Raw genomic sequence first — 14,498 nt, forward strand, 5'->3', positions numbered from 1 at the left:
CTACTTTCAATTTTACGTCGTAGGACTCCAACGGTTAGATGGTCCAATTTAACAGCGTTTGCGTTTCTTCACACGTTACAAAGCACAGCCCAGTTAATTTAGCTGGTAAAATCAGTTTATTTGAAAATGGCCTTCGTCCCCGTGACACCGCGGTGTATAATCTACGGCCTAGATTTTCGTAATATATCGTATATGCGTCTTGGACTCCGGGCCAAGGGTGTTCCCTTGTAATCGCGCGCACCGTAAACATGCAGTTATCCCAATCATGATAAGAACTATGGCATAACAAGGTGCCAACCTTGAAAATGAAATTTCGAAGTATTCTATTCACTAGAATAAAGACCGGTCACATATACCATTCTGCACATCAAATAAAGCCTATACGGAAATACGACTTTCTCGTCGATTCAATATTTGGAGCAGAAATGTATTTAAATTATTATTATCAATTAAATTTAATAATTATTATATACGAGATTTTGGGTTTGGTGCATAATCAGTTACATTTTTTTAATTAATTTTTTAATTTCTTTTTTTTTTTTTGGTGAATTTGTTCTGTTGAAACAGGTCTACTTATAATATTATAATTCAATGAAATTATTAAATCATTTAACAATAAGTATCTTGTTAGTTGTTACCAAACTTAGTACCCAACTTTTAGTTATATTATTATTTATTATAATTTTTAATAAAATTACTCATCAATTACTAATAAAAGCAAATTGTACGTCATAGTTTATTAAGTAATATGCATTGAAATAATATGTAAAATTATATATAAATAACATATTATGTATCTTAATTAATACCTTAATTATTTATGATTAATGAGATTAGGTAATAAATCATAATATAGTTGATTTTTTTTTTTTTTTAATCAGTTGGTCGGCAGATAATAATAATAAAAATAATAATAAATACTTATAATAATTTAATGAGATTTTGCATTTTATACACAATGAGTTACATTTTTATTTTTTATAAGAAATATACAATCTGTCCCCTGGGGCACAATAAGAATATGGGCTAATTTACAATGACTTGACATTGTTAGTAAAAACATAAAATAGTTTGTAGTTATTTTTTCTATTAACATTTTTTCAGTATGACAACATTTAATTATAAATCGCCTGCTTAAAAGACAGTTTGTTTGTGGTACAAACAAATGTTTTATATAATATACTTTATATACTGTGACAAGACGTGATAATCGCAAAATTTTATATATATGATTATTTATAAGTTTTTTATTATTTATTTATATGTGATGCTTGAATAATTATTTCCTATATTGATTGATTAACAATTTTTGATTCTAAACAGAACGATGAATGTATTGATTTTACAATGATATGTGCATTGTATATAAAAGTGTGATTTAAATTTTATAATATACCTGCTGTTATATTATGTTTTAACTGAAAATCTTTATATGAAAAACAAAGATTTTAGATTGCTATTTGTTAATTATAATAATAGTAATTATACATAATATGATTAATATGTAAATATTCAGAATACTGTATGATATTATACATTTGGATGGTAAAATATTCAAATAGTAACCAAATTTAAATCGATGATATGTGAAAAAAACATACTTAGCCCTGCTTATTGCTTAACCTAAGTTTGTAGTTTGTAACATTTTATCCGAGATCAAAACATTTATCTAATACTTTATTTATTGTAATATTATAAACATATTATATTATAAATAAATGACCTAGTTTGTATCGACCGAGCTTTATGAAAAGTTTCCATATAGTCGCTAAGTACACTAACTAATTATTCAGTGGAAAATATTATATTATGAATGTCGAATGTAAATTGCGTATACTGCAGTAGGTTAAAAATGTAATACCCGTATGCATAGTCATGGCCGTGCTACGGGTATAAACTATAAACTGTAAGTAGTGTTTAAAAAATTTAAACTTAAAACCACTCAAATAACTCGTTATCGCAACTTGGAAAATATTATATTTGGTGATTTCAGTCTTCTCTCCTAATTAACTAATTTATATAAAATCATAATGAGCACGGTTGTATTGATATACTTCCATAATTATTATACTGACCCCTTCCAATAGCGTAATAATGAGCAACAGAGAGTATGAGACTTAAGATATTAATATAGTATTCTGATGTTATTACAGTAGTCACTTGATGATTCGATGTACAAGTGACTGAGTTAAAATTTTGATTTATAGAGGTTTTCGATTTTCTGAGTGTTCGAATAATCGAGGGGAAAAAATCAATTCAAATTAAAAAGAGATGAAAAATTGTATGTAGGTATGTTCATATAACATTTATTTGTTATAAATACATATTATTTTACAATTATTAATTGACATTTGTTTATTATATTTTAAATATTAGAGAAATCTGTTATTTTTTTTTTGTGATAAATTGCTGGCTACAATCTGGTCCATAGCGTTGTCTAACTCTCTAACTTACTGATAGCAAGATTTTGATTCGAATTATAGAGATTCGTAGAATAAAAATTTGAATTATATAGTGTACAGACATTTCGAATTATTTAGGGGACCGGAATACATGTATTTTCTTCTAATTATAGAGGTTTTCTGAGGGGACTTTGCATTTAGTTCGATTTATGGAGTTTTTCGAATTATCGAGTGACTACTGTATAAATATTTATTTATATGTACCTATATTCGCTATTTATAAACTCGCAATGGACATAATATACATTTTATAGTACGGACTACAGTACCTCACCATGAGCCCAGTGTATTATTTAATAAAATTGACATGGCCCTTATTCAGTCAATATTGAACTTAGAGCCATAGTTGATGCATGAAAATTACTTTAAAAAAAATAGGCTTATCCGAATGTGGTGTTAAAAATAGGTGTTGCTGTTTAAAAAAAAAAGTTTTTACTGTACATACGCAGACCAAATTCTCATATAATTTTTGAAGTGTATCGAAAAATGTGTATTCATATACCACCAGTTTATTAAAAAAAATCGAATTATTCCAAACAAATCCGGCCGAGAAATTCATTGTTCCCTAAATCGGTGAACACACTGTATAGTGATTATTAGTTTATCTTGTAAAGCTGCTGTGCATATAAAAACTTATTTTAGATGGTCAGAATACGCGTGAATCCACAATCATTTACAATCATTACAACCGGGCGCCAAAGAAGTTTTTGCGTAATTTAATATTTTTCTATTATTAACATCGTATTCTAAACCACCGGCCCATCGCAATTGTATTGAACATTTCGATATTCTTTGACTCTTATAATTTTTTGATTGATTTTAATAAAATAGTAACGCTTTTGATAACATGCATGTTTATTGTTACAAATAAATATTAAATGCAAAAGTTTGTTTTTAATCTGTATTGGATTTCTTGACATCTGCAGATCAACAATTTTAAGTGAATCTTATTTTCGCAGAACTGTTTTGTTGCAATGAATAATGATATTTCAATACATCCACGTATATTAATTTAAATTCGAAAAAAAATTATATAAATTTACAAATTGAACGAAGCTTAAATTTATCTCGTATTAATAAATAATATTAAAATTATAATATTATTATTATAATGTGTATGTTATTATTATACTATATAATACACGCGTTGTTTTATCATTATTATTTGATTAATGAAAAAATATTCAATTTATTTCCGTTTCAAGTATAATCTGAATTTAAATACAAGTTAAGTTATTGAAATTAATCTAGAACTAATAATCATTATTTTTAAATTGATTTCAGTCTGTTGGAAATGGACGGTAAATATGATTTATATTATCGTAATATGAATCCAAGTTCGATTTTAACACTCCATATTTATTATTCATCATTGATAATAATATATTACCGTATTTTCCTGTAATAACACTTTAATAGTCAAGCCATCAAAAAATACAATATGTAGGTATACATAATAATTAAGTAGATAAGATTTGCGATTAGCAAAAAACATAATTTAAAATGCTGATAATTTCCAAGTATCGCTTGCATTCAACTTTTTAGTCTAATTTCATTTACCTTATGCATGAGAAGAAGGAACCGATTAAAGTATATTTACAGAAAAGTATGACTTTTAAAACATTGTAGAGACAATTTAAAGTTAAATAAAGTGCATTACTGTTAATGTTTTAATCAATTAATTTCTATATCAGCTATAAAAATAAAATCTAAGATTCTAACCATTTCAGGTTAACTATTGATTTAAAAATGTAATTACTATCTCTTTGTTTTAATTCACTATTGTGTTTTAAACAAGAAATGTCCTATTGCCTATTGGTATATCTAATTTAATTTTTATTAATAAGAACTATTAAAATAAGTTTAAATTTATTTCGCTTCCACGTCTTAGGTACCCTGTCACAGATATTGAAATGATTTGTATGTGAAAAAAATTAATTATATATTTATATTTTATATGTTTTGATAAATATTCAAAAATATAAATATAAACTCCAACATTTAAATAAGTCGAGTTTACAATGTCTTGAAAATATCTGTCAAAAACGATTTTATGCATTTTTAAAGTTTAAATTTTATTTATAAAAGTTGTATCAGGGAGGAATCGAAAGAACACTTACATTATGAATTTTTAATAGTCTAAAAGGAAAATTCGTGTCTCATATATTTACTTCCAACTGACACGCTGACACTGTATTAATAATAAACTGTTTCATTTGAATAAGTTTGAACATACGAAGCTGAGATATTATTTAAATTATGATATTATGCAATATTAAAAGCAGTTTATATTAAAAGTGATATTTTTCTAACTTAAAATATAGTAGGAATATCGAAGGAAAAATAATAATAATATTAATATATATATATATATATATATTCAACAGAACTCACGGAAGGAGGGTGTTATTCAAATTTGTTGTCCTCTGCAGTATAGTATTCGAGGGGTAGTGAAACGAAGTAAAAACATGTTAATAGTAACTCTTCCTTTAAAAATTGTATTTGACTGATGTTTTTGTAGTTTTCTTTATAACGTTTATTCGTATGCTCTACTGTAATAATACCTAATAATAATAATCATAATATAATAGTCAGTGTTGGGATTAGATAAGTACTTTTTTATCTAGATAAAGATAACAGGGCAAAAATGTATCTAGATAAAGATAAAAGATAACACAATTTAAATTAATCTAGATAAAGATGAAAGATAAATAAATTATTATCTAGATAACAAGAAAGAAACATTTAATTTTTTTAACACATTGAAATCCAAAATATTTTAAGAGTACACCTTTGATAATACTTAGTACTTCAATATTATATAAACATCGGCTATATGAGTAAATTTATGTTAGCAGTAGACATTATTATTAATAAATAACTAAGGTATAACTGAAAATTTTTTTTTTTAATTAAGTATAATAAAAATCAAGAAAAAACTACACATTATAATTTAATGTAGGTATATTTGATCACCATGTCCGGGCCCCTAACGAAAATATCAATAATAAAATATAATACCTGTATAATAAATAACATTATTATGAAAATATGAACATATTTTTTTTTTTTACCGAGATGACTCGACAATTCAAATTTAAAGTATTGGCTAGTTATCATAAAAATAAATTGATAATCAAAATGTGTATTATATTTTTTTGTATAGAGATGAATTTATCTAGATGAATGCCATTTTTTATCTTAGATAATTATTTAGATAAAATTCAACTATTTATCTAGATAAGATAAAAGATAACTAAATAATTATCTAGATAAGTCTCAACGCTGATAATAGTTAAGGTATTTACGATATACCTTGGTCAAGTTTTCTATCAGTTTATTAAACTGCTTTCGAAATACACAATTTATATGGACAAAAAAACCATTGAATTTAAGAATTGGTAAATTCTTGTAAATATTATGTTATTTACTATAAATTATTTTACTTGATTAATATTATTAATGCTAAAATAATATATGTGGTTTATGTAGAATATTCGATGGATCAAAAATTAAAAATGGTGCCTATAATACCTACTATGTATACATATGAAACGTCATTAGTAGGAAGAATGAACGATGTACCATGCTGGTAAGTAATTGCATGCGTAATTTTTTCAAAATTTAAAAATTCACTCTAAGACAGAATGCAATAATGCGTGCACGACGAATTCAATGATGTGCACAGTTATTCTTTTGATGTGCATCCTTCGTCGTAGTCTGTTTGTCGTGATTTGAAGACGCGCTCGATGAAACCGTCAGATGATGACGATGAAAAAAAAAGTTATTTACGCTATTTTTTTACCGGTCATATTATATACGTTTTTTTTTTTTTTTTTTTACCTAAAACGAGAAAAAATCGGCCACCTCCGAGTACTATACAGACTGCGCAAATATTATCGTGCGTTCTTGATTTACTCTTCGCTCTGCAGCACCCGCGCCGTATATCACAATCTGTTCATCGACTTTACTTTATGCAGAAATCACGCATAACTTATTTCTGTACTTCCTAATCGATTGACGACTATACGAGATTTAACCCGTTTCTATGTATGTACATATAAATATATATATATATACAGGGTGTCCACGGTGATCAGACGTGTGGAATAACTTTTGTTGTACTTAGTGTTTTAAATATTTTTTCTTCTATATAATTCGCAGATACTTGCGCTACATTTTTAATATAATTTTTTTTTCTAACTGAAAATAAAAAACTTAAAAATTAATAAAAAATTGTTTGGATAAATTCAAAATTACCTATTTGTGAATCTGATTATAAGAACAATAATTTTATGGTAAAAAGATTTATCTAAGTCAAGTAGTTTATATTTTATAATTTTTTTTAGTTAAATTAATTTGGAAAGTATAATAACTATTTCAAAATATGATTTTTGAGAATTTTCTGACGTGATTAGGTATATTTCTTAAATTATTTACTTATCATATAAATAATATATAATATTAATAATTTTTGTCATACGTTTGATTAGCTAATTTTTTTTTGTTACACCCTGTATATACATGTACATGCGTTCTTCCCTTGCCTCCATTCGTTTTTCACCTTTTAAACCCATCGAGAACCGAAATTTAATCACTTTTTTTTCTGCGAGAGCCTCCACGCAGCCAACACAAATTCCCGATAAAAATAATATCCCCGAACTACACACATATACTCATATATTTACATGCGTATGTGCGTTATACATTTTTATATTCCAAATAATATTTAAATCCCATTACGGGCCGCCATAACGTTGCCGGGGTTTTTCGTCTTCGGGATTTTTCGATATTGGTTTATCGGTTCGGTTTTACAACAGTGCCGAAATATCTCCTCGTTTTTTTATATACTCACTCACTCTCGCCGCGTGTGGTGTACATGCAGCCGACGACGCAATGCAGATACGAGCGGACAATCATAATTATAAATTATAATATATTATAATATATATATATATATATATATATATACCATATGGATGGTTGGCGCGTTATCGGATTTCTTCGACAAATTAGAATGTACCTATTTGATTTGCACATATCATATAAATCGCATCTGCAATGATTAGCACCAGATACACGTGAGAATAGTGAAGAGGACGCCAAACCCGCATGTGTTGTCTTCTTCAAAAACTGTTTCGCGCGGGGAAGAACCGAGAAAGCTACAGTTATAACTAAACACAAATTTCACCATATAAAAAGGTCAAAAGGAGAATTTTGTTTGTGCAATATCGTTTTTTGTATAAGCGATATCGAAAAAATAAAAACTATAATATTGCACAAACAAAATGTTCCTTTTTATGTGGTGAAAATGTCGTTTCTTAGTTATGGCTGTAGCTTTCTCGGTTCTTTCCCGCGCGAAAAAGTTTTTGTTATGTTAGTAGTATGTTACGCACTTGTAAGACGAAGACAACATATGAGGGTGTGGCATCTTCTTAAGAAAACGTACGATAATATGCAACGAAAATGATAGGTTCAGCCTTGCGCTTGACTTGACTACCCGATGAGTCGTTCACCTCATCGGAGTGGGACCCAATAAATTATATTATATTATATTAATTATATTAAGCTTCAATTGTAGATATAACTTCGATTGTTTACAAATACCAATATTAAAATCAATATATTATTATTATGTAATTCCTCGTAAACAGGATTCAACAAGTAAGTAATAATAATATTATCGTAAAATGTTGTAATAAATAATCTTTTACGGTTCCTAGCGTTGTTGTTTTCAGAATAACCGAAATCGATTTTGTTGAAAACTGTTATCTGTGCGCCAACCCAACACTCCCCCCTCCCTCACAAATTATAGTTATTCATTGCGCTCTTTGGAAACGCGAATTCTGTGAAAATCTGATGAGATTTCATGTAGTTCAAAACATGTTGGCCCCGTGAAGCTTTAAATTCAGTCCAATATACAGTGATAACACGCTCTTCTAAAGAAAAATATAATTTAGCTTCTATAGTTCTACTGAGATGAACAATTTATTGTATTTCGCAAGATAATTCGGTTAACTGGTACTTATTATGTATTTATTAAAAATTGCTTTATTTCATAGACTTTGCGCCGCCAGCACAACACAATTTAAAATTGCGTTTTTTTCCTACAGTTTTTTAATGATTAGGTTCAAGCGCGCCCGCAGGATAAAATCCCACCAGGGGCAAGATAAAAATTACTTAAAATATAATATACTCACTAATTAAATAATAGTAGAATCAAATTAATAGTAGTATTTAATAATAAAATAATAATATTTAGATGTCACTGGATCGCGTTTCCACGAGTTATTTTATCTATATAGTTGTTGTCGTATTTGGGTAAAATTAACCTATTAAAACTGACTAAAAATAGCCCATTACAAAATCAAATAAATTATAATCATTAAGATTGGGAGATTCTATATTTTGTATTCCGCGAAATATCCTTACCTAACCAGATGCTAGGTAGAAAATATTACTATAGTTCGTGATACTATTGATGATAATTTGTAATTCCGTATTTTGATTACTGTTGATAATATTCTTCGACCATATAAGCTAATATATTATATGTTATATGATCGATGATTATATTAATTAATTTTCATATAATTACTGATAAGATCGAAAAAGTTTGATTCTATATGACTATTTTTTTATATATATTATTTTATATTTTTGATAGTAAAATGAAATACCATGCATGATATTAAAGTACAGTTAAAAATTCCCAGGGGGGGCAACCCCCCCCTCCCTTTGGCGCGCTTGATTAGGTATTGCATAATTTTTACTAGAAAAATGAAAAATGTTTAAGATATTATAAAACAGTACTACTCAAGTGGGTACGTACTTTTTTTGGAACTGAAAAGTTTCAAATGTTTATGGGAGGTACTTAATATTACGTGGAATTTTGAGTACTCGTTTTACACGAACCAACATTACAACAGAAAAATCAAAAATCTTATTAAAATGATTAATGAATGGGTACAACTATAAGAGTTCAAGATTGAATAAATTTATAGTAACCAAAGTTCAATCATTTAAGTTGATATTTTTATAGATAAATTGGTATTATTCTGTTGGTGATTGTTGTGCGTGTTGCGACAGTTTGATTTGGCATTTCAAAAATAAACCGTATGGTTATTTGAAATTTATTTTTGACTATGTTTCGATTCATACAAACCGCCTGTGTGATCAATGAACATGATATATATATATTATAAAATAATATTGCCCACTAAAATTGACCGTCCAAAAAAATATTGCACATGTGACAGTAATAAATTGACGACCGCTTAAATTTCAGCTGTCAATTATTATTTTCGTGTGCTCGAATGACATGTAATCGCGCGTCACATTAGATTGAAATGATGTCGTTAATTATTATTCGTCTACAGTTGTTAGCCGAAAAATCAAATTTAATTATTTATCCAACGTGATTTTTCAATCGAAAAATATAATATTATTACTATTGTGTGGCCGCACTATGAGCAAAATTCGACGTTTTTTGTGGATGTTATTATATCGTGTAAAAACTGTCTAATATTGATTCTATAGACCAGGGATTCTCAAACTTTTATAAACACTGTACCCCTTTTTATCAATAAATTTTTTTGGGTACCCCTTCTTAGTTACTAAACTAAAATATATATAAAAAAATTTAAAGACTTACCATACATTTTTATTTTATTAAGATTAAGTTATTAAATACTAATATACAAAAAATTTTAAAAACTATAAGCGTTTATTTTCAAAGAAATTATTGAGATGGGTGAGCTTGTTTCTGTTGGCACAGATTATCAATATTTGGTTCTAATTAAGTTAAATACAATATTAAATCATCTTCAACATTTAATTTATTTATATATTTATATTTAACATAAGTTAAACTTTAAAAACCTCTTTCACATAAATAAGTGGTGGAAAATCCAACAAGAAATTTGAAAGCAGTGCTAGACAGTTCTTTTTGTTCCTTTCCAACACAGATCCAAAAATCTAACAATGTAGTGCCAGAATTTAAGAATTTGTTTTTCATCGAGGGATCACACGAGACTTCAATGAGCTGCTCCTTTTCAAAAGTAGTCAGGTTAGTGTCTGTAGCATCAACATCAAAGGGATCACGTATCCAGTCATATTGTTTCTCCAAAGGCGGAAAATACTCTCTTATACGGATCTTCAGTGCATTCAAGTGCTGGACCATTTGAGTCTTGAGTTCAGTAAAATTAGATACATTTTTCTTATTATCTTGCAAAAATATTTTCAATCTTTCAAACGGCTCACAGTTATTTTTTTGTATTTCTTTTTCCCAGAGAGTGATTTTTTTAATCATTGTATTGGTTTTTAGTCTATAGTATAGACTATGATGGCTGACTGTCGATTGAATTTATATTCGCGTACACAATAATATAGTCTAATCGCTCATTAGGATTGCAGCCGACTCGAACGTATGGATAATCATAGGTTTACTCGTCAACCTGCAGTAATAGTGCCTATCACAATTTATATATGACATATTATATGTTATTGTAGATTTTTTAGACGGGGAGCTTACCATGAGATACTGCCGTGTACTGCATACACTGTTTAAACATAATAAAAAAAATATGGTTTTAAACGTTACATTACTTATTTGTAGATACTTTAGTTTACATCTGATGGTTAAATTATACAAATCGGAAGGATCAGTGGAGTACGCAGGATTTTTCAATAGGGGGGGGGGGGGGCTTGAAAATAAATAATTAGTCAGTTGTTACAGGTTTAACAGGTTAACTCGGGCATCGGAATAACGATGCTTGGATAGTGTTGCTAACATCAGTCCAATTGTTATAGATTTATATAGACTGTGGCACGGCTAAAGATAGTATCTTTAATTATGACTACTGACTATGTAATGAATAAAAATAGTATCTATGAACCTTAGGAGTTTAAACTCCAGTTTAGGACAATATGGTTATTTACATAGTTTGCAATAAATAGGTAAACACACGATTTAAGAAACTATATTAAATCGAGGTAAATATAAAAACAAAAATCAATAATACGGCAAAGGGGAGGGGGGTCAGCCCATTAGCTCTCCTCTGCGGACGCCACTGGGGAGGATGATGGAGGCCCCCTTGATGGACGATGTCATAGTTTATTTTAAACATTTCGGCGCCATTGTCGTTAGCTATATGAATTATGCATATTATAACTGATAGGTACATAGGTATGTATTATATATATATATATATCATGTAACTTAAAAACTAGTTGAATTTAAATACTTTGTTCGGTCCTTTTAATCGTTTAAACGTTCAACCATTCAAAATCTGATGTATATTTGATGTTTTTTTTATTTGCAGATCTGATGAACAATACATAACGTGTTTTGTAAATATAAAAATAGTAATTTGTTTTGTTTTTTCCCGAAAATAATCTTTTACGACTGTTCAGAGAACCAAGCGTTTGGCCATCGCGCTTCAAACGAGTCGTTAGCGCACAACTTTGCCACTTTGCCAAATAATTTATAAAACACTGCAGCGTATACGTGTGCAGTTAATAGTCATGTAATATATAGTTAAACTATATAGGTAAATCAGATGAAAAAAACACGTCTTTAATTTTTGTTACTTATTTGAAAGGCGAATATTCAATATTCAAAAACATTTTTTTTCTAATAACTTTCATTAGGTATTTTTAATTTCTAGTGTTTGTTTTGGTTTTTTCCCTCCAGATGGTGTTCAATAATTTAATGCATTTTTCAGGACTCTAAGCGAAGACCTTAAAAAAAAAAAAAAAAAAAAAAATGAAACAGCAACGTTTGTGAGTATTTTTTCACTTACCTATGTGCAATGTTTATCTAGGTGAATGTTTAATATTCATAACGGTATAACACTAAATCTATAGTGTAAACGGATTGTTTAAATAATAACTTTTTTGAATTCGTTTCTATTTATTCAGGCATTTCTATTCATCCCGTTTCACATGGACGTTATTACGGTAACAATTAACACTTTGTCGTGAATCGTCAAACATTATCATCGTGTCAAAACCCGACGACAATATTAGGATTGGAATTTGGCGTATGTATAGCGAGGTAACTACGACTTACCACCGCGTCCACACCATATTATGTGGTTGGTACAACGTGTAATATTACAATATTATATTATATCTTATAAAATATGAATGTACGGTTTCAACAGCTGTCAGCTAGTAAGGTTATTAGTAGAGTTAGGAGGTTGATGACTTTTGATTTTTTTTCATTTGATTCTATACAATGCTATCCTAAAAATTTGTTTCATGCTCCCTTGATGCAGAATATTCTAATTTTATTTTGCATTTTTAGGTATAATTTTTATACAATTTGGGGCATTTTTTTTTCAAATTTTAAATTAGAGCAAAGTGTTAAACATAAGTTTGGAAACAAATTAAATTTATTTAAAATTTTAAAATCTAACTTTGGATTTGGATATACGTAGTGTTTAATACTTTGGGTGTTATATATTTTCAATATAATATTGATATAAAACGAGTGCTATTTCAAACATACGCCGACCATACACGTTTATCAAACGTTACACTTATCGAGTATTATATTTATAGTGTGGAAAAAATCCGATGGACAAGTTTTTAGGTAATTATTGCATTTTTTTAAGGCATTTTTGTATGTTTTTTGGTCATCAAAATCCTAACTCTAGTTATTAACCAACATTTTACAGGTATCATAGCAGAATGATTATGTACTAGATGATTTATTCAATGTAGGATATTGATGGTTATCGATTCTTTAAAAAGTATAATTTTTTTTTAAAAATATTTTGATCATTATAACTTTTTACTTATTGGAATTACAAACCGTTTTCGAATTAAAGATGACGAGTTTATAGGTTAGGTATAGTAAGTAAAGTCCAAAAAAAGTGGGTAAGTCGTGGATGTCACTCTGCTGTACAGTAGGTTACAAGTGGGTTACTGTAATGGATGGAATTAAATTTGAATCCAATGATATTATATCATTCTATACGAAAAACGATTCTGAGCGAAGACGGTTTATCTGTCTAGGATATATTATAGATTATTAAAAATTTTAAAATCTTAGATTTAAAAAGACAATTTTTTAATAATTTATAGTTTAAAATAATTTGCGATTTTTCGTGATTTTCGTGATTTTTACATATGTTGTTAAAATTCAAACTTTGAATGCTTGAAAAAAAAATTGTGCCAATATATTTCTTTTATATTTCACCTGCTATTGTAAAAATATGTTAGGAGCCTTATATACAATTTTCCAATCTTAGATATAAAACGACAATTTTTTATGAATTTCTAGAATAAACTAATTTGTGAATTTTACGTATGATGTCAAAATTCAAAATTTGAATGCTTGTAAAAATAAATTGTGACTAAGCATTTATTTTATTTTTCAACTGCTATTGTAAAAATATGTTAGGAGCCTTGTATTAAATTTTCAAATCTTAGAATTAAAAAGAAAAACTTTTATGAATTTCTATCTAAGATAATTTGAACATTGCCGTAATTTATACGTATTTTGTCAAAATTTGAACTTTAAATGCTTATAAAAAAAAAATTATGACTATATATTTCTTTTATTTTTCAACTGCTAGTTAGCAGTTTATTTTCAAAATATTTTGAAAATTAAATCATGTAAAGAAAATGCCAATCTTAATAACTGGTAAAATTTTCAAGTATCTACGACTTATACTTTTTGAATAATAACAAATGTTAAAATTCGTTTGAGGATAAATCGTTATTGTTACGCTATTTCGTAAAAATTTAAAATTTAAACGCACTTAAAATTTTTCCTAAATGATGCTTCGAGTTTTATCTATAGCTACTTGAAGAAAAACTTATGGAAAACTTAGTGTTGTATTTTTAATCTTTAGTTATAAACACAAACAATTTTATGATTTTTCAACATCAAAATTACTTACAAATTTTCGCGTTTTCGACAGATTTCGTAAAAATTTGAACTATAAACGCTTATAAAAAAATTGCGACTAACGATTTTTAATTTTTTTTAGATACAATAAGAAAAACTTATAAGGAACCTTGTAT

The 14,498-nt window shown here is 27.7% G+C and overlaps 1 protein-coding gene across 1 annotated transcript; it reads right to left on the reverse strand.

Annotated features, from left to right (window-relative positions):
• Positions 1-10,335: 10,335 nt before the first annotated feature.
• On the reverse strand, positions 10,336-10,644 carry LOC149056551 (zinc finger BED domain-containing protein 5-like). The gene has a single exon (XM_089222323.1). It carries the CDS (start codon positions 10,642-10,644, stop codon positions 10,336-10,338), a length of 309 nt encoding a protein of 102 aa, XP_089078449.1.
• Positions 10,645-14,498: the final 3,854 nt, after the last annotated feature.

The sequence above is a fragment of the Diuraphis noxia genome, unplaced genomic scaffold (assembly GCF_037042655.1).
Source record: "Diuraphis noxia isolate RWA-SAM2 unplaced genomic scaffold, SU_Dnox_SAM2 contig0003, whole genome shotgun sequence".
Lineage (NCBI taxonomy): Eukaryota > Metazoa > Arthropoda > Insecta > Hemiptera > Aphididae > Diuraphis > Diuraphis noxia.

What these genes read in the sequence shown, in the direction of transcription:
- LOC149056551 (XM_089222323.1), bottom strand. Translation starts at nt 10,644, where the DNA reads ATGGTCCAGCACTTGAATGCACTGAAGATCCGTATAAGAGAGTATTTT.